This window comes from Macadamia integrifolia, chromosome 11, assembly GCF_013358625.1.
Source record: "Macadamia integrifolia cultivar HAES 741 chromosome 11, SCU_Mint_v3, whole genome shotgun sequence".
In the NCBI taxonomy this organism is placed as follows: Eukaryota; Viridiplantae; Streptophyta; class Magnoliopsida; order Proteales; family Proteaceae; genus Macadamia; species Macadamia integrifolia.
This window is the reverse complement of record NC_056567.1, coordinates 1,116,306-1,137,715: the sequence shown is the minus strand read 5'-3', so window position 1 is coordinate 1,137,715 and position 21,410 is coordinate 1,116,306. Positions and strand designations below refer to the sequence as shown.

Genomic DNA, 21,410 nt, shown 5'->3' with positions numbered 1-21,410 from the left:
GCCTTCGGGCCCAAATGTAAATAATTATTGTATCACAATTCGGGTATCAAGTATATGGGATTTATTCACAGGTAAAACTTAGTCTTCCGCTGTCTGATAAACTTGTGTTAGTGTGCGTATGCTGTGGTGGAATACAGTATCTGATGATCCTGGCAGGTTTGGGTTAACCAGTGTTAACTTGGTCACCGCTCCGGTTCAGTGTGAACGGGGTGTGACACGTTATCCACCAAGATCCTTTTTACTCTGTAATTTGCTATGGTCATGGTGATTACCAGGGCATCGTCATATAGCGTCTACACCCCTTCCAGGTAATCATCTAAGAAGGAGATAACCGTCCCCATCCTTACCTTCTTGTTTGACCATTTGGCTACATGCACGCTTCTCGTATAGGCTTTTGCTTTCCTGGCTGAGATAGAACTATCTTCAGCAGTTAGGCCTCTACTGATAGTTGTTATAATCCTAGTTAGGCTTTTATGATCGTCACGAGGGCGATGGTCAGCTCCCTCGGGTGTCCGATCTCTTTTTCATTCCTGATTGCCTCTGCGGGCTGGCCCCTTTCTTTCACTGTGACCTCTACCGTCTCCTTGGCGGTTGTCCCTGCGGTCATTGCAGTCTTGGGCATCCCCCTTTTCGTGGTCTATAAATTGACCTAGATATCCTCTTCGGATCATTCCTTTTATCTCTCCCTTCAGGTGCCAACAATCTTGGGTGTCATGGCTGTGGTCTCTGTAGAAGTGGCAATACTTGTCCATATTGCGTCTCTTAGGATGTCGTCCCATCTTCCCTGGCCACTTCATGACTCTGTTATTTGGGGTTTCTTTTATCTGCATTAGCACGTCTGTCCATCTCCGATTTAATGGCGCATATCTCTGGAAATTCTTCGACGGACTGGGTGCTTGATCAAGTTCAGACTTTCGTCTCTTGCCCTCATAAGGTTTGTCATCACCTCTTGTGGTCCTTTTCCTCCACGTCTTCGCTTCAGCTTCCTCATCAGCTTAGAGGGTTTCTTCCATCTGAATATACTTATCACACCAAGCCCTTAACTCAGCTAGGTTCTTCGGTGTATGCTTCACCAAAGACCTTTATAGCTCTTTATCTTTGACACCTCCCAACAGGGTCATGAACTCTTCTTTCGGGTCCAAACCTCTGATCGTGATCTTCTCCTACTAGAAGCGCTTCATGTAGCTTCGTAGTGACTCTCCTTCATGTTGTTTGGCATTGGTCAGGTTCAATGTGGTCTTCTGAGGGGGTTGGCTACTGGAGAATCCCTTCACGAAGAAGTAACTCAAATTGCTGAAGCTGTGAATCGATTTCATCGCCAGGCGATTGTACCATAACCTTGCCGCTCCTCTGAACGTTAAAGACAAGGCGAGACACATAATGTTTATCGAAACTCGGTGGAACTGCATCATAACCTTGAAGCCTTCCAGATGATCGATAGGGTCTCCAAACCCATCATAGGTGTCATATTTGGGTAGACAAAAATCGATCGGGAGCGGGTCCCTCATGACCTCATCGACTAGAGCTGGGTCATTAGTGAGGTCCGGCTCCCGAGTTCCTATCTAGTTTTCTGCTACCTTTCGGATCTTGTCTTTCAGGTCTGGGATCATTTGCTTCAACCCTGAGTCCTCATGTCTTTGTCCGTCTCCTTGGCGTGGTTCCTCATGCTTGGCCCCGGTGGCTCGCCGCGTCCTTTCTTTGGATGCGGGGCTTTCCCTAATTGCTTGGTTTTGAGGATTCCGACTGGACCTTAGCGATCCTGAACTACTCCGATCCTCGTCTTGAGCTCGCTCTGGCTGGACCTGGGAGCCTCGCGGTGCTCCGTCGGTCTTCTAAGAGACGGCTTTGGAGACCTCCTTCATTGTCTTCGCCATTCGATCATATTTCTCCTGAAGGGCAACGAACTAATCCCTCGTCACATATTCTTGCGCCTTAGGAGGGGGTGGACGGTGGAGGATTACTATCTCCGCGCATCGAATATCCAGCCTAGCGTTGGTCCCTCGCAGAACCTTCCCGATCATTGTTTCCCTATTCTTCACCGATTTTCGTCGAGGGGGGAGCCCTCCTGAAGGTTCCCCCTCATCCATATTTTTACTTGGCGCTGCTCTTGTTTTCTTACGATTGTAGGTCTTCCCCACCATTACTCCGTCGTTCCCACAGATGGCACCAATCTGTTACTACCGAAAATCCGTGAGCCAACCCTGCACAAGCACAGAAGGCAGAGGCCCGAAGGTATCTCCGGGATCAGTCCTCCGATGCCCCAGTTGGAGACTGGCAAAACAATGTTTTTACAAGAGTAATGGTGTGTGTGGACGTAGCTTCTCTTTCCTCCTTTTGGGTTCCCTCTTATAGGGTTTTTGGGCCTAGGGTTTCAAGAGCCCCCCTGGGGTATCTTTTCCTCACGTGGTTTGAAACCTTGCGACCTCTATCTAGTGAGCGGCACATGTCCTTCCCTCGAATGCCACGTGTTTTCATTTTACTGGGTGACTAATTCTGCCGTATCACACCCAAACCCGCGACAAGAATGCTCACCAAGAAATCATAATTGAAAAAAAAAAAACCCTTCAAATATCACTTGCTTTTTTTTGGTAAAAATATATCAGTTGCTTACATAATAATGCATCATAACATATAAATACTCCTTAAACTCTAATGGATAACATCTAGTTGGATTATATTAAACCTTCTAAAAATATCATTCAAATCATCACCAAATTAATTAAAACGTATCAATCTTCAAAATGAATAAAAAATTCGACACAAATGCAGGTGAAGGAAAACTTTATCCTAACGCGCGAAAATCTTCATAAACAATCATATGTGATTTTTTGTTTTCCTTCGCATTTAGAATAGGGTTCACCGGTCCAACAACCGTCATTGATGTCTGTCGTCTCAAGTCAAATCTTTGAATAGTCAGAGATTTACACTTTCCACGTGTTGTTATCTTGTAGGTGGCAGATGAATATGAAACTCCTTGGTAACGTATGCCACGTCGCACACAAAGAAATCTCAGTCCTCTTAAGCGTGTTTCCTTTATACGTTGTCCGCGTTTGAGCCGCGCCCATAACTTGAGACTTTAACAAGTTAGAAAGCTATTCAGCCACAAGTTAGAAAGCTATTCAGCCAAAAAAAAAAAAAAAAAAAAAGCAAAAACGCTACGTCTCCTCACCTATAAAAATAGCCACCCCAAAGACTAAAGCTCTTACTTCAATTCTTCTCTTTCTTCTGTTTCATTGTTCTCTCATCTCTCTAAAATCTTTCCTTCAATTCTCAGCTATAAGATTTATAATCCTTTTCGTTTACTGTTTCTACAACATGGCTCAGCAGTCAGCAGGTAAATTTTGACAAGATTTAGATCTGGTTTTTGCTGATTCAGAAACCCATTTGAGATTTTAATCAAGGATAGTTCTTGCTTTTATTGAATGATGGGTTATGATTTTTTTTTTTTTTATTTATTCAGAGACCCATTTGGGATTTTAATCAAGGGTAGTTCTTGTTTTGTTGAATGATGGGTTTGTGATTTTGATCTGTTTTGTTGTGTCCTTGTGATTATTAGCAGTTTATCCTCCACCAGGGCAGGCATACCCTCCACCAGGGCAGGGATACCAACAAGGACCTTATGTAGCTCCTCCACCTGCTGGTTACCCCACCAAGGATGAATATCCACAACAAGCTCATCCTGTACAAACCCAGAGCAGAGGTGATGGGTTTTGGAAGGGATGGTTAGTATTTACAAAACTTATATTCCTTTTTCTAATTTCAACCTCTCTCTGTTCTTTTAAAGCTTTCTTTCTTTAATACTTCTTTCCTAATCCTTTTTTTTGTTATTTGTTGTGATTTGTAGTTGTGCTGCCTTATGTTGCTGCTGTGTCTTGGATATGTGCGCTTGAGGAGTGACAGTTATTCCTTCATCTCTATAATCTTTAGGAGTTGTTCTTGTGTGAGAGGATCAGTTACATATGTGTATCCCTTTATGTTCCTCTCTTTGAGACTTTGTATTCTTTTATACTGTGATGCTATCATATGATTGGATTTCTTTAATAATCATCCGTTCTCTATTGGATGCATTAGTGATCAGACCATGGGTTACTATTTTTTTTCTTAAGGGTGTTGAACAGGTTTGGTTTCGATTAAACGATATGAAATTCGATTTAGGGTGTCAAAGGTAGAAATCAAAATCGAATTATTTATTAAAAGTTATGATTTTAGCTAAACGATATGAACTTCAATTTTCGATGTCAGAGATGGAAATCAAAACTCAACTGTTTATCAAACGTTTTAATATACTGAATTGAAAATCGAACTATTTATTAAACGGTTATATAAGTTCCTAAACCATTTTATAGAAAATGGGACACCTAAAAAAAACCGCAAGTTATATTTTAATATAAACCTACTCTTATATGGATATAATTTATTATTCCATATAAAACCTACTTCATGTTTTTGAATTTTGAATGATTACTTTTAGAAAAAGACATTAACAATGGGTTGAGGCTATGGGGATGTGAAAGTTAGGAAGAGTTATTTATGTACTATATAAATGAAAACTTAGTCAATTTTAATTTATTTAAGCAATTTAAATAGTTAAAATCAAAATCAAACCGTTTATTAACAATCTTATTTATTAATTCAAAATCAAACTATTTCTTAAATAATTTCACAATTTCAATGAAAATGACTCGTTTCATTTTTGATATCCTTATAATTTTTTCCTCCACCAACTCCACTTTCTTATTTTCGTTTTTCTGAGGGAGGCCTTTGTGGAGTTGAGCGATCTGTGTTCATTTAGAGAGAGAGAGAGAGAGAGAGAGAGAGAGAGAGAGGGGCTAAATTATATTATCTACTGAATACTTTTAATGTTTAATGGCAAGATAGCATGGTTGATGGGGATTGGATTCTTCTCCAGAGCGCCCATTGCTCAGATCGGCTCATAGATACTTGGATGAACGTCATGTATGTAGACGATAATTTAACATGTTGAAATAAGGTGTGAATAATGAAGTATTGACAAAGGCATGGAAAACAAAACGGCAAAACTCATTGGATCATTACTTGAAAACGTGGCGACTCTCCAGAGAGTGGCCGGATCCAGTTGATATCCTCGTCACTATTTAAATACCAGTTTGAAATTTGACCGTCCCCGAAAAAAATATGGTTAGATTAGGACATGAGAAGTAGATTCCACGTCAGTTATGAGCAAATGAGGTGACCACTGACCAAACCCATGGACATTCTTATCTATATGATGTCATTCGGGTTTGGGTTTGGGTTTATAAGGCCGAAATCCACTTTTTCAAGAATCGGAATCCGATCCTGTTGATTCGGATAAGATTTCGATCAATTCTAAATTCGGATCAAAATCGGCACTGCTCGATTTGATCCCCCAGTTCCAATTAAACCTGCCTAATGTAAGCCATTTAATTTTAAATGGAAATGCGTCGGGTTCGGATATGATTTTTGTTAACATATATTCATAGTTAGTAAGTTCCAGGGACGGCAATAATATGTGAATGAATATGTACAACAAACGGGTCATACAGAAATAATATTTTTTAGAAATTCGGCGTAATAAAATGTGCACGGCAATGATACGGTACATGTTTAATACGATTGCTATGTAAAAACCCGGAAGAAAAAATACGGATTAATTTCGGTAATAAAGAATGAACTAAAACTGGTTGTTTACAACTAAATTTAATATCACATGCTCTCATGAACGCCTAAATTCAATCTAGCTTTCCAATTGGGGATCAATTCTTAATTTTTTTTTGTTTTACATCTAATATTAATTAAGTTTAATCATGTCTATCATAGCCAATGTTGATAGGTGATCCATCAATCACTTTTTATCATAGTAAATAATAGTATATATTTGTCATAATAATAATAATAATAGCATATGAATAATCATTTAATAAATTAAAATATCATCATTTATATTATCTTATGAAACAAGAAAATCCACAACAACCCCTACTGATGTGGATCCGATTTCTAAAATCAGAATTAGGTTGCGTATAGGTCTATTTAGATATTCAATAATTCAATCGTAATAACCAATGATAGATTCATAATTAAGGTAAGATTTTAAATTGTGTGACAAAATTATAATTAAGTAAACTTTATGGGCTAATGGATAGAAACAAGATGTTGGACACATAAAATTATTGATTAATATATTTAGGATAAACTTGAAATGAAGTTAAATAAAGGGTATAAGGCAATAAATGTGTGTGTGTATGTGTGTGTGTGTGTGTGTGTGTGTGAGAGAGAGAGAGAGAGAGAGGGGTTGGAATTAATAAAATAAGAAAGGGAGAAATCGAAAAACCTACGGAAAGGGAGAAGTGTTATTTTGACTTTTGGGGTTTATTTATTTATTTTTTTTAATCTCCAGACTAAACATATTAATAAGAATAAAATGTATTATATGCGTTTTAAATGCGTATAATACAAGTACGTATAGAATACGTGTATAATATGGATTGATACGCCAAATTATGACTTTTTGATTGAAACATTCGGATATGGCAAAAATCCACGTACTATACTTGAATTTACAAACTATGCATATATTTGAAGTCGTTAGAACTACTCTCCGCCGAATCTGGTAGAACCCAACTCCCTAGCCTTTTCGGGTTCCTTTTGGTTACTGACCCAGTAAATAAGGTCTTCAAAGCTATAAAGTGGGTCTGCATGCTTATTAGGGGTGAAAGTTTGGTCCAACAAATCCAAATCCACCCTGGTTTGTCCTAAGCCCAAATAGGGCTTGGGCCAATTTTTTTTTTACCTTGAGGACAAGTTAGGCTTGAAAAACCCCAACTCTAGGTCAGTGTTGGGTCGGTCTCGGGTTAAGGCCTCAACCTGGCCTAACCTGGCCCAAAATTTAATCTTGAATTGTTGTATTAGAATTTAGAGTACCTATTGGTATTTCATTTTTCTATAAATTTTTTAATGTAAATGACAAAAATAGGTCAATCAAACTTTAATCCAACTCTTGTGGAAGCCAAGGTCAGCCCAGCCTAGCCCAGCCTGACCCAACCCGACCCTAATAGGGTCAATTAGGGCAGGTTGGGTTGGTATGAACCCGGAAGGGTTGGACCCGAACATGAACCCGACAGAGTTGGGTTGGGCTTGGGTTGAATTTTGAGGACCTAGGGTTGGGTTAGGGTTTTAAAAAACCCAGTCCTGTTTCACCCCAAATGCTTATCCAAGGGTATCCAAATTATCCTTTTTTGGGTAGAAGTATCGGTATTATCGTTACGCATGCTTCTAGAGTCTAAGGTAAGAATTTATCTGCTGCGGGTTGCATGTAAGAAATGAAATCTTAAGGAAATTTGGAAAATCCTTGGAGGAAATGAATTATTCAATTTCTTTGGCTGTTAGTAGTGATTGGTAGCAGCCAAAATTTTCCATTTACACTACTTCTTGTATGGGCTAAAATATCCCGCAGGAATGTATGTATCATATGGTGAGGTTATGCGGCCCCTGAACTAGATCGTGCAGGGGAATCAACATTGATGAGATTTTTTTGCATTTTAGGGGGGGGGGGACAGGCATCATTTTGTCCCCTCTATGTCTCAGTGCAGACGCCACGCAGCTTGATAGTAATCATTTTCTTCATATCATATTAATTAGTTTTCTATGAAGATCTCAATTCCCTTTGACATGTACATGCATGCATACATACATAAACTTAAGATACATACAGCCGTAAGCCTCTCTGGTATTGGGTTGTTGGGTGCAAAATTTCTGCCATGGAAATTCTGGTGGGTATTTGGTTGATGGAAAATCGCATATAGTGTTTTGTTTCCACATGACAATGGCTTATCGGTTGAAAACATAGCAGAGCAAGAATATGCTCCACGGCCTATAACTTTATCAAAGTAAAGCAAACTTGTGTTTGAGTTTGTCTCTAAATATGGATCACTTGTTCAATTACTTTTGTTTTCAACATTATCATTGTAGAAATGCAATCCTAAAAATGATGCAGAAGATAATGAAAAAAATTAGAACAAACAAAGAACATAGGTTTACAAGATTAGGCAAGATTACCTACGTCCTCGATGAGATGAGATTCTGCTTCACTATCAATGGAGAATAGGGTTACATCGCCCTTCCTCACATTTCTTAGAATTGCTTACACCATAGTTTTGTTCTGTCGGGTTGTCTGCACCAGTACTCCCTAGATTAAACGACAACGGAATACAAGACATCATACACCAACAATGATTAAGATCCAAACAGACCAATGGGGTTGGTAGCCTAGTGGTGAAAATGCCTTCAACCCATCACCGCTTGAGTCGGATGGCTGTGGGTTCAAGTCTTGGCATGCCCACTATCGCCCATTTGTCCTGCGGAAGCGCCGCTTGCCGTACGAGGGTTTATCGTGGGGGCTATAATCAGTACCATGGAGCACCCTTTTTTTTCAACCAAAAAAAAAAGATTAAGATCCAAACAGTCATGTATTTATCAAAATAAAACCACACTTGTTGAGTTTATCACTAATGATGGATGATCTGTTCTATAGTTTTTGTTTTCAACACTCACATCCTTCATTAAGCTCCAAGTGTTAATGGGTATCCATTTGACTTAAATGAGCTCTAGCCCCACCCAATTACAGAGGAAAAAGAGAAGAAGAAAAGGAAAGTATTGACCATTATCTACAGTTAATCCAGCAAATTTTGATCTATTAACTTTCTGGTTTATTTTTCCACCAGAAAGAAAAAGTGAGAATAAAAAGTTTCTGACCTTTTATTTCAATCCAACTAAAAAAGAAGAGGGAAACTTATGATCAGCTTTATTGCTTTGGGAACTAATTATTTGGATTCTCATTCCTTGAAAAGGAAAAATGCTTGGCTTTTGTTTCTCTTTAGGATATTCCCCATCTCAATCTTTATTTCCACATTGATACCCTCCAACCCCACCCAAAATTATTATTTCAAGCAGAGGTGAGCTATAATGCATGGTTATTACTAACTTGGCCTCATCCAAACCTATATAATGCATTATTGGATATTTCCAACAATTGCAGAACTCAATCTTTTTCACTTACTTTTGCAAAAAGTTCTAAATCCCATCAGTAATTAATGGGCAGAGAGGAGGTACATTTGAACACTTCCCTGGATTTTCTAGAATCAGAAACTTTGTCTAGTATCAATTTCTTATGAGATAAAGAGAGAGTAGCATTTCTAGCTGATAGAAACTTCATGAAAATCCATACTTTTTTTCGAGTTATAATGAAGAACTTCATTAGTTATGCAAGCTTACTGTACATCATAGATTATGATGCATTTAGGTCTCTCACTCCTCTGCTCTGCCCTATCTCACTATGTCATCATACATAGATATCTACATGTTTTTCTCTTAATTTACTTGGTTTAAGCATGTTACTATCTCTTGAATGCTTTCTCAAGGTTGGAGAGTTAGGACTGAAGGCTGTAGCCCTGTGACATGGGGAAGAAGATGGTGGAATGAGTCAAGGGGTGTTCCAAGTGCGTGGGACAGTACAGCCCTAATAGGTTGCTGTGGGGTAGAATGGTATTGGAAAGCTTGGAGGGCAGAAACAAGGTGGGGGCACTGCAGGACTCCATTGAGTCAAGTTCTATGGATAAGGCCAAGGGGCCCCTAGAAAGCATGGAATCTGTTAAGTTTGTCTTGAATTCTTGACTTGTTTTGAAGATTGACCCACTCCGACATATTTTGGTGGTGACTCGAATAGGAAGTTTTTTGAGATCTGTGAAGGAAGTAGAGGGGTTGGGCCGATTTGACCCGATCAACTGTAGCCCGATGGATTGATCCGCCACTTGGAGGAGTAAATAATGTACTATCATCTTGTTGAGCAAGTCATTATAATTTGGGGGTTTTTTGAGCTAGGGTTTTAGGGCGAGAAATGCGAGTTTTCATGCCGCTGCTTGTGTGTAATCTCTCTTCTATATAATGGAACATCTTCTTCTTCGCCTAAGGACGTAGCACACCACATCGGAGTATGAACTTCGTTAAATCTCTGTGCTACGTGGATCTGGTTTTGTTTATTTTCATATTTGTTGGTGTTTGCTATAACAGTATCTGAGGAGGAAAACTATGCCAATTTTGCATCACTGACTCTTGCTAACACACCTTTCCACCCTCCCCTGGAGAATTGGAGGTTGTGACAGAAGATCCATTGGACCAGTCATCCCCATTTTCTCTCCCACAGCAAGAAACTGAAATTTTCTGTTCTTCTGGTCTTTAAAATGTGCAAGTTTCAACACAGAAGCCATTGGTTCACAAAATGGTATGTTTGAACCAAAGGAGAGTACAGTGCCATTGGGTTTCAAAGTGGTCTTTGAAATCTTGTCTAGCTTCTTCTTGCTCTTCCCCCTGTGAATTATCTGTCTCTTGGAAGCATTTGGCATTGCAGTTTCTTTGTCATCATAGGGTTCTCATTACTCCCTGATGATGTAGCTGGATGTCTCAATTGGTCCGAACTTGGAGGAGGAAGAATAACAAATATAGTTTAACAGAAATAGAGGGTAATCAATGCAGGGGAAGCTAAAAAAAATTTAAATTTAATAAAAAAACTTCTGCCATTTCTTTTTTTAGATAAGAAGAGAACAATTCCAATAGGAGCTTATTGAATTGTTAAAATTGAAATATAGAAGTCCATATTACTAAGCTCATGTTTTCTCTGAGTACAGTGGAGAATTCTTACTTGAGTTGAAAGCAGTAGAAAACCAGGGAAGGAAGCAATCGAGAACAAAACAAAGCGCCCCTTTGCGCTTGGTATTTTCACACCCACCCAACTGTGTTTGGCCATAGGGAGCACTAGACTGGCAGAGTTCCTTTGCCCTTTAAGATATTAATGATGGAGGGATGCATTTGAAGGTTCTTTTGGTAAAAGACGTGGAATTTGTTAGATGAAGATGTATTGAACTGTCTCATAGATAGCTGCCCCTTGGTCTCTGGTTGTGCAATTCAAAATTCTGGGTATACAATTCAACCATATAAATATAGGATCCTCTTTTCTTCAGCTGTTATATAGTCTTGCCCTTTTCTTCACCTTTCAACCATTTTCTAGATCTTGCTTTTGCCACTGCAAACTCCATATGGCTGATGTTCAAGTACTAAGAGGATAGAGGAGTGAGGAGTTTGCAGTCTACTCATGCCAGATTTAAGTGACTGCCACTGAAGGCATGGTGTTGTAATTCTGCAAACAAGAGACTTTAACTTTTTATATAATTTCTGTTCTCTCTATTAAGCAACTCTTCATGGACATTCTTGAACTTAAAAATGGACAATCCATTTGACAGACCATATCAGTATATATGAAATTCAGTAGTCTGCTCTGTTCTACTTTGCCATCCAGACACCAAAATGAATTCAATTTGATTACTGTGGTTTCAGAAATATGCTCATTCGACTCCATTTAAGTAGAAGGAATATAGGTTTTATGTAATTTTTAAAAAGAAGAAATTGGGATTGTGAGAGTAAAGAAAAAGCATAGCAGGAGACACGGGGTTTCTCCTCTTTTTTGGGGGGAAGGGAGGGGGAAGGTGAAGAAGGGAGAGGAAGAATGATATAATTGTGCAATATGAGAGAACACATTATTGTAGAGAAGAAACTGCAATGGACAAAAGAGTGAAACAAAAATATCCAGAAAAACATGGTACAAGCCCATAATTTATTCCTCCTATTGACTGCAGTTCTTCTTTTAACCCTTTCTCCTCCCTTTGCCCCTCTAGTCTTCAGTCAAGATAGGTGTCCTATATCAACCCCTAACCAATCCAAGTTGTGCTCTTTACGCAAAAAAGTTATTTTCATTCTAGATGATAGAGGTTCCCAAAGACTAGCTGCTTCTTCATCACAGATCACTTCCTTTAAATGGACAAGATTCATGGTTGAAGGTGGCAATGTCCTCAAGTCTAAGCAACCTCCCATGTCAAGCTTTTTCAAACAATGCAACTCACCCATCAGGTCAGGCAGCATTTTTAAGTCACAACAATCAGATATATCAAGGAACCTCAGCTTCCGGAGTTTAAATATCGAGTCTGGTAACTCAAGTAGTCCAGTACATGCACGCAGCCTTAACAGCTCTAAATCTCTTATAAATCCAATTCTCTCAGGTAGTGCAGATAAGTTATCACAGTAAGTAATGCTGAGTGTCCGTAAATTGATGATATCGCAGATCCAAGGAGGCAGTTCCACCAGATCATGGCAGAAACTGATGTCAACCTCAACAAGATTAGGTAACACAGAGGATACATTGATGGTGAATTTCCTCAAAGCTTGGCCAAAAGCACACATAACTAAAGATATCTTCTGCAAATTCATCAATGGCATTGTGAATTCACGAAGGGAAGGAATAGAGACGTTCTCCAACCTGATCCTCTTTAGATTAGCCATTTCAGTAACTGTTTTCAAATTGCTTAGCTTGGCATGGGTCCATCCACAGTTTACAATGATAAGAACCTTTAGCTTCCTCATCTTCCGCATGAAGAGGGGTAAGGCATAGTTACATGCAGAGAAATTCAGAATCAGCACCTCAGCTTCTGGAAGTTGCAAATCATACCAGCTTTCTGAACACATTTCACCTGTAAGATTCAGCCAACTACTTATGGAAAGAACAAGGAATAAATAAAAATACAACAATATAGCATGCTAGGATGAATATGATCACACCTGTGCAGAGAGAAACAAGACGAGTATTGAGATGGTGGTTCTCTTGTTTTCTCCAGCTCTTGGGGAGGCCTATTTCTCTTCTGTCCATGATAAGTCTTTTCCTCTCCTGCCGGTTCATGTAGATAGCCAAGTCTCGGAATAAATCATGTTGGCTAACAAATAGCTCATTGAAGTTAGCATCAATCTCCATTGCAATTTTCCTGATGAAAATTGAAGAATATAATAGTGAGACATTTAGGAAACCACCAACGCAATACAACCGTTCATTATGGGGTTCAAACCATTTATTGGAATAGAGATTTAATTAGTTTTAGAATGTCAACACAGATATACGATTCAAAGGTGCTTTTGAAGGGGGATACAAGTGTTTATTGCATCCTTGCAGCAGTTTACCATGTCAATCTAAGCAATCAATAGAACATAAGGTTGGATCTGACCTCAGCTAATCTAGAATCATGCTAAGATAGTTTTATTTTTTATTTTGTCAATTTCTTAGTCTAATCTTGCTTAATAAAACTTGCTCTGGAGAATAAGATTAGTATATCAACAGAAAATTGGAAACAACAACAATCTTGGTAATCAACTTAGCCATAGAAAAAAGAAAAAGAAAAAAATCAGTTTCAATTGGCAACAAATACATGCACTGGAGTTTAATTACTGATTAGAAAGATAAAAAAGGCATATATACCAGCTCCCAACCAAATTTACAAGATTTCGAGAGGCAAGATTGAGAAGATTAACATAGGCATCTTCGCTTTCTAGTTCATAGAGCTCACACCAAATATCGATCAGAAGAGAGGCAGGGATTATTTCGTCTTTGGGAAAGGAACCCAAGTCAAGAAAAAACTCTCGAAGTGTATCACCCAAGGAATCCAAGTTACTTGCAAGATATTTCCTCAATTTCTCATCAAAATCAAGAATGGAGGAACCTTTTGACAGTTTCCGAGCCATGTTTCTCCAATTCATTGCGGGCTGCTGGGACAACGAATTGGCAATCAACATAATAGTGAGTGGGAAACCATCGCAGTATCTTACTATCTGCAGTTTAACACCATCAAGTAGAATTAGTCATAGTTCAAGAGGGACTGGAAAATGATAAAGTTAAGAATTCATCTAAACAAGTTAAAATGCTCACTTTTACCTAATCTGAATGTGGCAATAAAGCCGATCCCATTTAGTAGGGATAAGGCTTAATGATTTATCCTTGTTTGACATGTAGCTCTTCAGATTCTTGAGTGTTTTGACTTATAAATGTCAAAATGGACCACCTTGCTATGTTTCGTCCCCCCAATAGGACAAGTTGTGGAACAATTAGCCTAGAATTACAAATATGCATGTGATCAGGCCTTTTCAGTTTTTAGGGAATTCTTTTCTTTTTGGTGAAGAGAAGAACGCCTTTATTTGACCATCAAAGCAAACAACTGTTCCTCGTGAATTATTCATTTATATCTTTTCCCTCCTTTAATCTTCTACAATAGGTTCATAGATTGCCTCACATTACTTTTTATTTGAGAAAATTCTGTTAGCTTGTATTCTGTGATGACATATCAGAAAGCCAAGTGTAGATTTTGAATTTGATCTTTTTGCGGTTTTCTATTACGTGCATTTGAAGATATTAATCTAAGCAAGGATACAACATGAGCAAGTAGTTGGAAGATAGACAAAGCACCTCATTGAGAATATCCTTATCTGGCTCATAGGCCTCATTCACACCTTGAGACAGTGCTGTTTGACAAAAGAGGGTCATGGAATCTTGGTGACTGAGTGTCTTCAAAATATATTTAGAATCATATGTTCCAAATATTTCTCTTGATGTAACCAGCATCTTATATCCTTGTGTTCTGGGGAGAAACATTTCAATAATTGATTCGTGCCAAACATTATCCAGAACCAACAACATTGGCTCAGAGTCTCTCTGCCTCCGAAGGAATTGAAATTGGTCACTTGCATCTTCTTCAATCAAATTGGACCCAGGCATCCCACCACCAATCTCTTCAAGAAGTCTCTTTAAGACCTTTGAGGTAGTGGGATTCTCTGAAACATTTACAAAGAATATTTTATCCTTGAATATTCCTGTACCAAACAGAGAATTACAAAGTTGAATTTTTTTTTGACAGTTGTATTGAAAAGAATGGAGAAAAAGGTTTAGAAAAAAAAATGTTCAAAACCGTTCTCTCTTTTCTTTTTCTCCCTCTCCCCTCAAGTGGAACTGGTTTCAAAAATTGGAATCGGCTGATTCTGCGTACTCAGGCTAGTTCGGATCGAATCAGTACAAACACACAGATTTGATATTCAGCCTTTTGAAACCTTTCTGGTGCAGCATATGGTTCGATATTTCATATTTAATTAGGGTGTATTATGCATATGACCATTCGGGCAATTCAGTTTTGTTGTCACAGTTCACTTTGATTACATAATTTTGATAAGAATGGCAATAAAAAGATGAAGAAATTGAGATGTGATTCAATTGAAAATTATTAACTTCAAAAGGAAACCCTTTCTTGTAAGTGTGATGAGACTCTCAAAGTGCAATAGCTGCAAACTATGATGGTCTGAAAAACTTCCAACTGGGTTAAAATGTGTTGCAGCCTATCATAAAGAAGAGATTTTTTTTTAGGAGTTTATGTCATACCTCTAACTTGCTCGTCTTGGCAAAGCATGGCAGCTAATGTAGACTTCCCACATCCTCCTGGAGCACATAGTCCAAGCACCGTCACATTTTCTTTGAACAATTCAATCTTCAATTCTTTGAGAGGTATACCGAATCCAACAACACTATCTGGGAGTTCAGGAATAGCAAACAAACCCACATTCAGTGCCTGCTGCAGAGCCATTCCTTCCCTCCTCAGTAGCAATTCTTGGAACTTTTCCCTATCCCTATTCCTATCGCGCTGTTTCTGTTTCTTTTGGCGCCGGATTTCGACCTGTAACTCCCGCTGGCAGAACCTACGAATAGCTTCATCCAAATTGATGATCATTCTAGAGTAACGGTTCTTCAGGCATATGTTCCAAGACTCGACCTTGCAACATTTTTGGAGGAGCTCTTCTCCTTTTCTCAACTTCTCAATCAATATCTCGAGTCCCTTTTGCTTACGATCGTTTGACTCTAAATCCAATATCCTCCCTTCTTCAAACAGAGGAACCACTTGTTTGAGAGTATCTTCTAGCCTTTTAAGACCTTCACCGAAATTGACGTTCTGATCTTTCATTTCTGATATCACTTGCAGAACCTTTCTTGCCGTGTCAGCAAAGATTTTTACGTCTTCCATTTGCTTCCTCTAATTCGAATCACAATTCAGTCGAGGTCGATAGACTCTCTCTTCCTTTGAAATTGAGAGTAGAAGAAAACTTGCAGAGATAGAGGAGCCGTTGTACTGTTCAAATCATTGGCTCTTTCATTCTCATGTGCTGACAGTTCAGGCTGGTGAAGACGCCAAGGCCAATGCCAAGGACTAGAGTCACTAGACTAACTAGCGGACGGAACGGAAGTCAAGTCAAGGAGTAAAGTTATTTTTTTGTGAAAAAAAAAAATAATATAACTAAGAGAATTTTTTTAACCTAGAATTATACAGAGACTGATTATAATTTGATATTATATAGAAGTATCTCTCGAATAATGATATTCTCTAGAGAGGTGCTGTAAATTATCCTTTGAATTTTTATATCACCTTCTTCGCCGCTCTTATTCCTTTCCCAATTCCAAAAACGGTGAGAGAGTCTATCCACCGGAGGAAGGAACACAGATGACTGAAGAAATCAAATTGGATGACATAGCTGGAGAGCTTTTGCGTGTGATATTAGAAATGAAAGATAAGGCCGTTAATTTCAGGGAAAATATTGAACGACTCCAAAATACTCTCGAACAAGTAGTTCCTCTGTTCGAAGAAGGGAGCATATTGGATTTTGATATAAACGATCCTAAGCGGGAGGAGCTCAAGAAATTAATTGTGAAGTTGCAGAGAGGAAAAACACTCGTCCAGAAGTGCTGCAAGGTCCCATCTTGGAACATCTACACAAAGATCCGTTACTCCAGTAAAATCATCGATTTGGATGAAACTATTCTCAGGTTTTGCCAGCGAGAGTTGCAGAGCGCAATCAGTCGCGAGGAAAAACAGCTATCGGAAAGTACGGCGGAAGGAAGTGTGGGCTCCGTTCGTAAGGAGGGTTTCTTTGCTGTTCCTAAACTCCCACACCATGTTGTTGGGTTCGATAGACCTCTCGCAGATTTGAAGGTTGAGTTATTCGAAGAAAATGTGACGGTGCTTGGAATATGTGCTCCTGGAGGATGTGGGAAGTCGACATTAGCTGCCATGCTTTGCCAAGACCAACAAGTTAGAGGTATGACATGAAATCCGAGAAGCTTTTTTTTTTTTTCCTTCTCATTGATTTCTCTATCGCCTTCTTTCTGCGGCGAACTTTCAGTTGGATCTACAACTTTACTTCGTTCATAAAAAAACAATGAAGGGTGGGTGAAAGGCCTTCTGACAGAGGATGAACATAATCTTTTTCTACTAACTCTGTTCTTTATGATTGTCACAGACCACGAAAAACTAGCCCTGCAAAGCTGCAAAACATTGTAACCCAGTTGAAGTTTTTCAGACCATCATAGCTAGTAGATATTGCATTTTAAAAGACTCATCACACTTAGAAGAAAGGAAACCCATCTCGATTTTCCTCATCTTTTTATTGCCAATCCTACCAAAATTATGTTATCTCAAAGTGAACTATGACAGACAAAACTGAATTGCCCCTAAGAAGCCCATATGCACCCAAGGTATTCTCTCCACATAATTTTTTGACCCTTTCCAAATACAAAATCTCAGATCATATGCTGCACTAGTGGGGGTGGGGGAGGGGGAGGGGGAGGGGGAGGAGCCGTGGAATAATGGTTTTTTTTCTTCATATTTTTCTAACAAGATCTAGGATGGGACTCATTCCCGTTATTTTACCATTTTCTCCAGCTCCTTGTAATAGAACTATTAAAAATTTTCAGCTTTCCTATACTCTGTATGGTGCAGGCAAATTCGAGGACAAAATATTCTTCGTAAATGTTTCAAAGAATCCCACCACCTTAAAGATCCTACGGAGACTTCTTAGAGAGATTGGTGGTGGGGTGCCTGGAACCAATTTGAGTCAAGAAGATGCAACTAAGATATTTCATTACCTTCTGAAGCAGAGAAAGTCAGAGCCACTATTGTTGGTTCTGGATGATGTTTGGGACGATTCAATTATTGAGATGTTTTTCTCCAGAACGGAAGGATATAAGATGCTGGTAACATCAAGAGACGTATTCAGTACATATGATTCTAAATATCATTCTAAATATCTTTTGAAAACACTCAGTCATCAAGATTCCATGACTCTCTTCCGTCAAACAACATCGTCTCAAGGTGGGAATGAGCCAGATGAGGATCTTCTAAATGAGGTACTTTGTCGATCTTCCAACCACTCGCTTGTACAATATGCATCCTTGTTTAAATTAATACCTCCATATGCACATAATAGATAAAACTATAATTCTATAAAACCAGAAAAAGACCAATTTCAAAATCCACACTTGGCTTTCTGATGTCATTACAGAATACAGCTAAGAGAATTTTCTCACATACAAATTAACTGAGGTGAAGCAATCTATGAGGCTAATTTAGAAGATTAAAGAATTAAGGGAATAGTGATAAAAGAACAGTTTACCATGAACAGTTGTATGCCTTGATGGTCAAATGAAAACCATTCTCTTAACCATACAGAAAAGAATTTCCTAAAAACTGAAAAGGTCAGTTTCACGTGTATAAGTCAAAACACCCAAGAATCTGAAGAGCTACAGGCCAAACAAGGATGCATCATTCAACGTTTTACAAAGTACGCATGAATCTAAAATTTGTGTGATCATATAAGTCTTTGCTACAATGAATTTGGGATATAGGTTTGAATCTATGTTTCCCATTGTGAACAAATAGAGAGTTGGGATTCTGAGAAGTTATAACTCGGTACAAAAGGGATCATTTCAAATTTATCCTACATGTTCCAGCGTTATTGCCACATCCAGATTAGGTTAAAAAGTAAAAAAATTTAATTTGTTTAGCTGAATTGTTGTGCTATGATTCTTCCAGTCCCTCCTGAACTATTATTAATTCTACTTGACGGTGTTAAACTGCAGATAGTAAGATACTGCGATGGTTTCCCACTCGCTATTATTGTGATTGGCAAATCACTATCCCAGAAGCCTGTAGTGAAGTGGAAAATCATGGCTACGGAACTGTTGAAAGGTTCCTCCATTCTTGATTTTGATGAGAAATTGCGGAAACTTCTTGCAACAAGCTTGGATTCCTTGGATGATACTGTTCTAGATTGTTTTTTGGACTTGGGTTCCTTTCCTAAAGACAAATGGATCTGTGCTTCTGCTCTGATTGATATTTGGTGTGAGCTCTATGAACTAGACTATGAAGATGATGCCTACGCCAATCTTCTCAACCTTGCCTCTCATAATCTTGTTAATTTGGTGGGAAGCAGGTATATATGTTTCTTTAATTTTATCTTTTCCATTGCATGTAATTATCGTTAATTGAAGCTGTTTTTTCCCTCCCCATGGCTAAGTTGATTACCAAGATCGTTGTTGTTTCCAATTTTCTGTTGATATTCTAATTTTGTTCTCCGTGGCAAGTTTTATTGAGGGTAGACTAAGCAATTAAATAAAAAAAAAAAGGAACTATCTTAGCATGATCCTAGTTTAGCTGAGTTCAGATCCAACCTTATGTTCCATTGATTGCTTACATTGACATGGATGACTGCTGCAAGGATTCAATACACACTTATATCTGCCTTCAAAAGGACCAAAGAATCGTATATATATGTTGACATTCTATAACTAACTAAATCTTAATCCCAATAAATGATCTGAACCCCATAAATGAACAGTTGTATTGTGATGGTGGTTTCCTAAATGTCTTGCTCTTATTATCTTCAAACAATGGATTGGACAGTGTTTACAAGACCTGTCTATTTGTGGACAATATATATCTATAAGTATTAAATTCATTTTCATCAGGAAAATTGCAAAGCAGAATGATGCTAGCTTCAATGAGGTATTTGTTACCCAACATGATCTACTCAAAGACCTGGCTATCTACAAGAACCGGCAGGAGAGGACAAGAGTTATCATGGACACAGGAGAAAAAGGCCTTCCCAAGAGCCGCAGAGAACAAGAGAACCACTATCTCAATGCCCGTCTTGTTTCTCTTTGCACAGGTTTCCTGACATTCATTCTAGCATGCTTAAATGTTTTGTTGCTTCTTGAGTTTTTTCCATGTCCTTTTTCTGTGCATCATAGATAATTGGTTATATCTTGCAGATGAAATGTGTTCGAGCTGGTATGACTTACAATTTCCTAAAGTTGAGGGGCTGATTATGAATTTCTCTGCAAGTAACTACGCCTTACCCCCATTCGTGGAAACAATGAGGAAGCTTAAGGTTCTTATTATTGTAAACTCTGGATGGACCCATGCCAAGCTAAGCAATTTGAAAACACTTGGTGAATTGGCTAATCTAAAGAGGATCAGGTTAGAGAAAATCTCGATTCCTTCCCTTCATGAATTCACAATGCCATGGATGAATTTGCAGAAGATATCTTTAGTCATGTGTGCTTTTGGACAAGATTTGATGAAATGCACCATCGATGTCTCCTACTTGTTACCTAATCTTGTTGAGATCGACATTAGCTACTGCCATGATCTGGTGGAATTGCCTCCATGGATCTGCGATGTTATCTATTTAAGGACTCTTAGAATTACTTACTGTGATAACTTATCTGCACTAACTGAGAGAATTGGATTTATGGCAAATTTAGAGGAGTTAAGGCTGCATGCATGTACTGGATTGCCCAAGTTACCTGATTCAATAAAAGGACTCCAGAAGCTGAGGTTCCTTGATATATCTGATTGTTGCGACTTAAAAATACTGCCTGATGGGATGGGTGAGTTGCATTGTTTGAAAAAGCTTGACATGAGAGGTTGCATAGAATTAAGGGAATTGCCACCTGCAACCGTGAATCTTGTTGGTTTAAAGGAAGTGATATGTGATGAAAACAAAGCTAGTCTTTGGGAACCTCTATCATCCCGTCTGAAAATAACGTTTCCTGTTCCTCTTAAAGAGGACATGAACTTGGATTGGTTAGGGACTGATATTTGACAAGTAACTTGACTGAATCCTGAAGGTGGCAAGCGGAGGACAAATGGTCAAAAGGAGAAATACAACCAATATGACGGATGAATATGCGATGGTACCAAGTTTTTCTGTTCTTTACAATAACATGTTTACCTATAATAATTTATATCCATCTACTTTGTTCCGTACAACAAAATAGAATCTGTGTAGCAATGATGTTTAGCTGTGAGACGGTACAGTATAAGTTGAGTTCAGAGAGCAATTTAGTTTGCACACTTGTGTATTTTCGTGTTGTATTGTTTTCTCCATCCAACTAGTTTTGGGTTTGAATCCCAGAAACCCTTTATGTTAGAGCAAACATCAACTACTACGAAAATAGACAAAGATAGATCCGCAAGATGCATAGAGATTTAACAAGGTATACACACCGATGTGGTATATATGCTACATCCTCAAGCGAAGAAGGAGATGTTTCACCATGTAGAAGAGAGATTACACCCAAGCAGTAGCGAGAAAACTACCCCTAAAACCCTAGCTCGAAAATCCCCTCAAATTACAATGACTTGCTCAACAAGATGGTAGTACATTAT

General features: G+C 38.6%; 3 protein-coding genes across 5 annotated transcripts; 2 read left to right on the top strand and 1 right to left on the bottom strand.

The window, feature by feature from the left end:
* The first annotated feature begins 3,175 nt into the window (after window positions 1–3,175).
* On the top strand, window positions 3,176–4,077 carry LOC122094276 (cysteine-rich and transmembrane domain-containing protein B-like). 2 transcript variants are annotated; one of them, XM_042665037.1, is made up of 3 exons: window positions 3,176–3,334; window positions 3,560–3,722; window positions 3,845–4,077. In XM_042665037.1, the coding sequence occupies exons 1-3, from the start codon at window positions 3,316–3,318 to the stop codon at window positions 3,888–3,890; spliced, it is 228 nt and encodes a 75-aa protein (XP_042520971.1). In that variant the 5' UTR covers window positions 3,176–3,315; the 3' UTR covers window positions 3,891–4,077. The 2 variants fall into 2 exon arrangements, with proteins under 2 accessions (XP_042520971.1, XP_042520970.1); XM_042665036.1 differs by having other exon boundaries at window positions 3,177–3,334; window positions 3,557–3,722.
* A 7,483-nt stretch (window positions 4,078–11,560) lies between these two features.
* On the bottom strand, window positions 11,561–16,098 carry LOC122094046 (putative disease resistance protein At5g47280). Of its 2 annotated transcripts, none has more exons than XM_042664655.1 (5): window positions 15,293–16,098; window positions 14,330–14,694; window positions 13,349–13,698; window positions 12,661–12,860; window positions 11,561–12,572 (listed from the first exon to the last, which is right to left on the bottom strand). In XM_042664655.1, the coding sequence occupies exons 1-5, from the start codon at window positions 15,927–15,929 to the stop codon at window positions 11,731–11,733; spliced, it is 2,394 nt and encodes a 797-aa protein (XP_042520589.1). In that variant the 5' UTR covers window positions 15,930–16,098; the 3' UTR covers window positions 11,561–11,730. The 2 variants fall into 2 exon arrangements, with proteins under 2 accessions (XP_042520589.1, XP_042520588.1); XM_042664654.1 differs by having other exon boundaries at window positions 14,330–14,733; window positions 15,293–16,097.
* Window positions 16,099–16,259: 161 nt separating this feature from the next.
* LOC122094048 (probable disease resistance protein At5g66900) lies at window positions 16,260–21,103 on the top strand. Its single transcript, XM_042664656.1, has 5 exons — window positions 16,260–16,998; window positions 17,679–18,085; window positions 18,818–19,170; window positions 19,706–19,905; window positions 20,009–21,103. The coding sequence occupies exons 1-5, from the start codon at window positions 16,404–16,406 to the stop codon at window positions 20,842–20,844; spliced, it is 2,391 nt and encodes a 796-aa protein (XP_042520590.1). The 5' UTR covers window positions 16,260–16,403; the 3' UTR covers window positions 20,845–21,103.
* The last annotated feature ends 307 nt before the right edge of the window (window positions 21,104–21,410 follow it).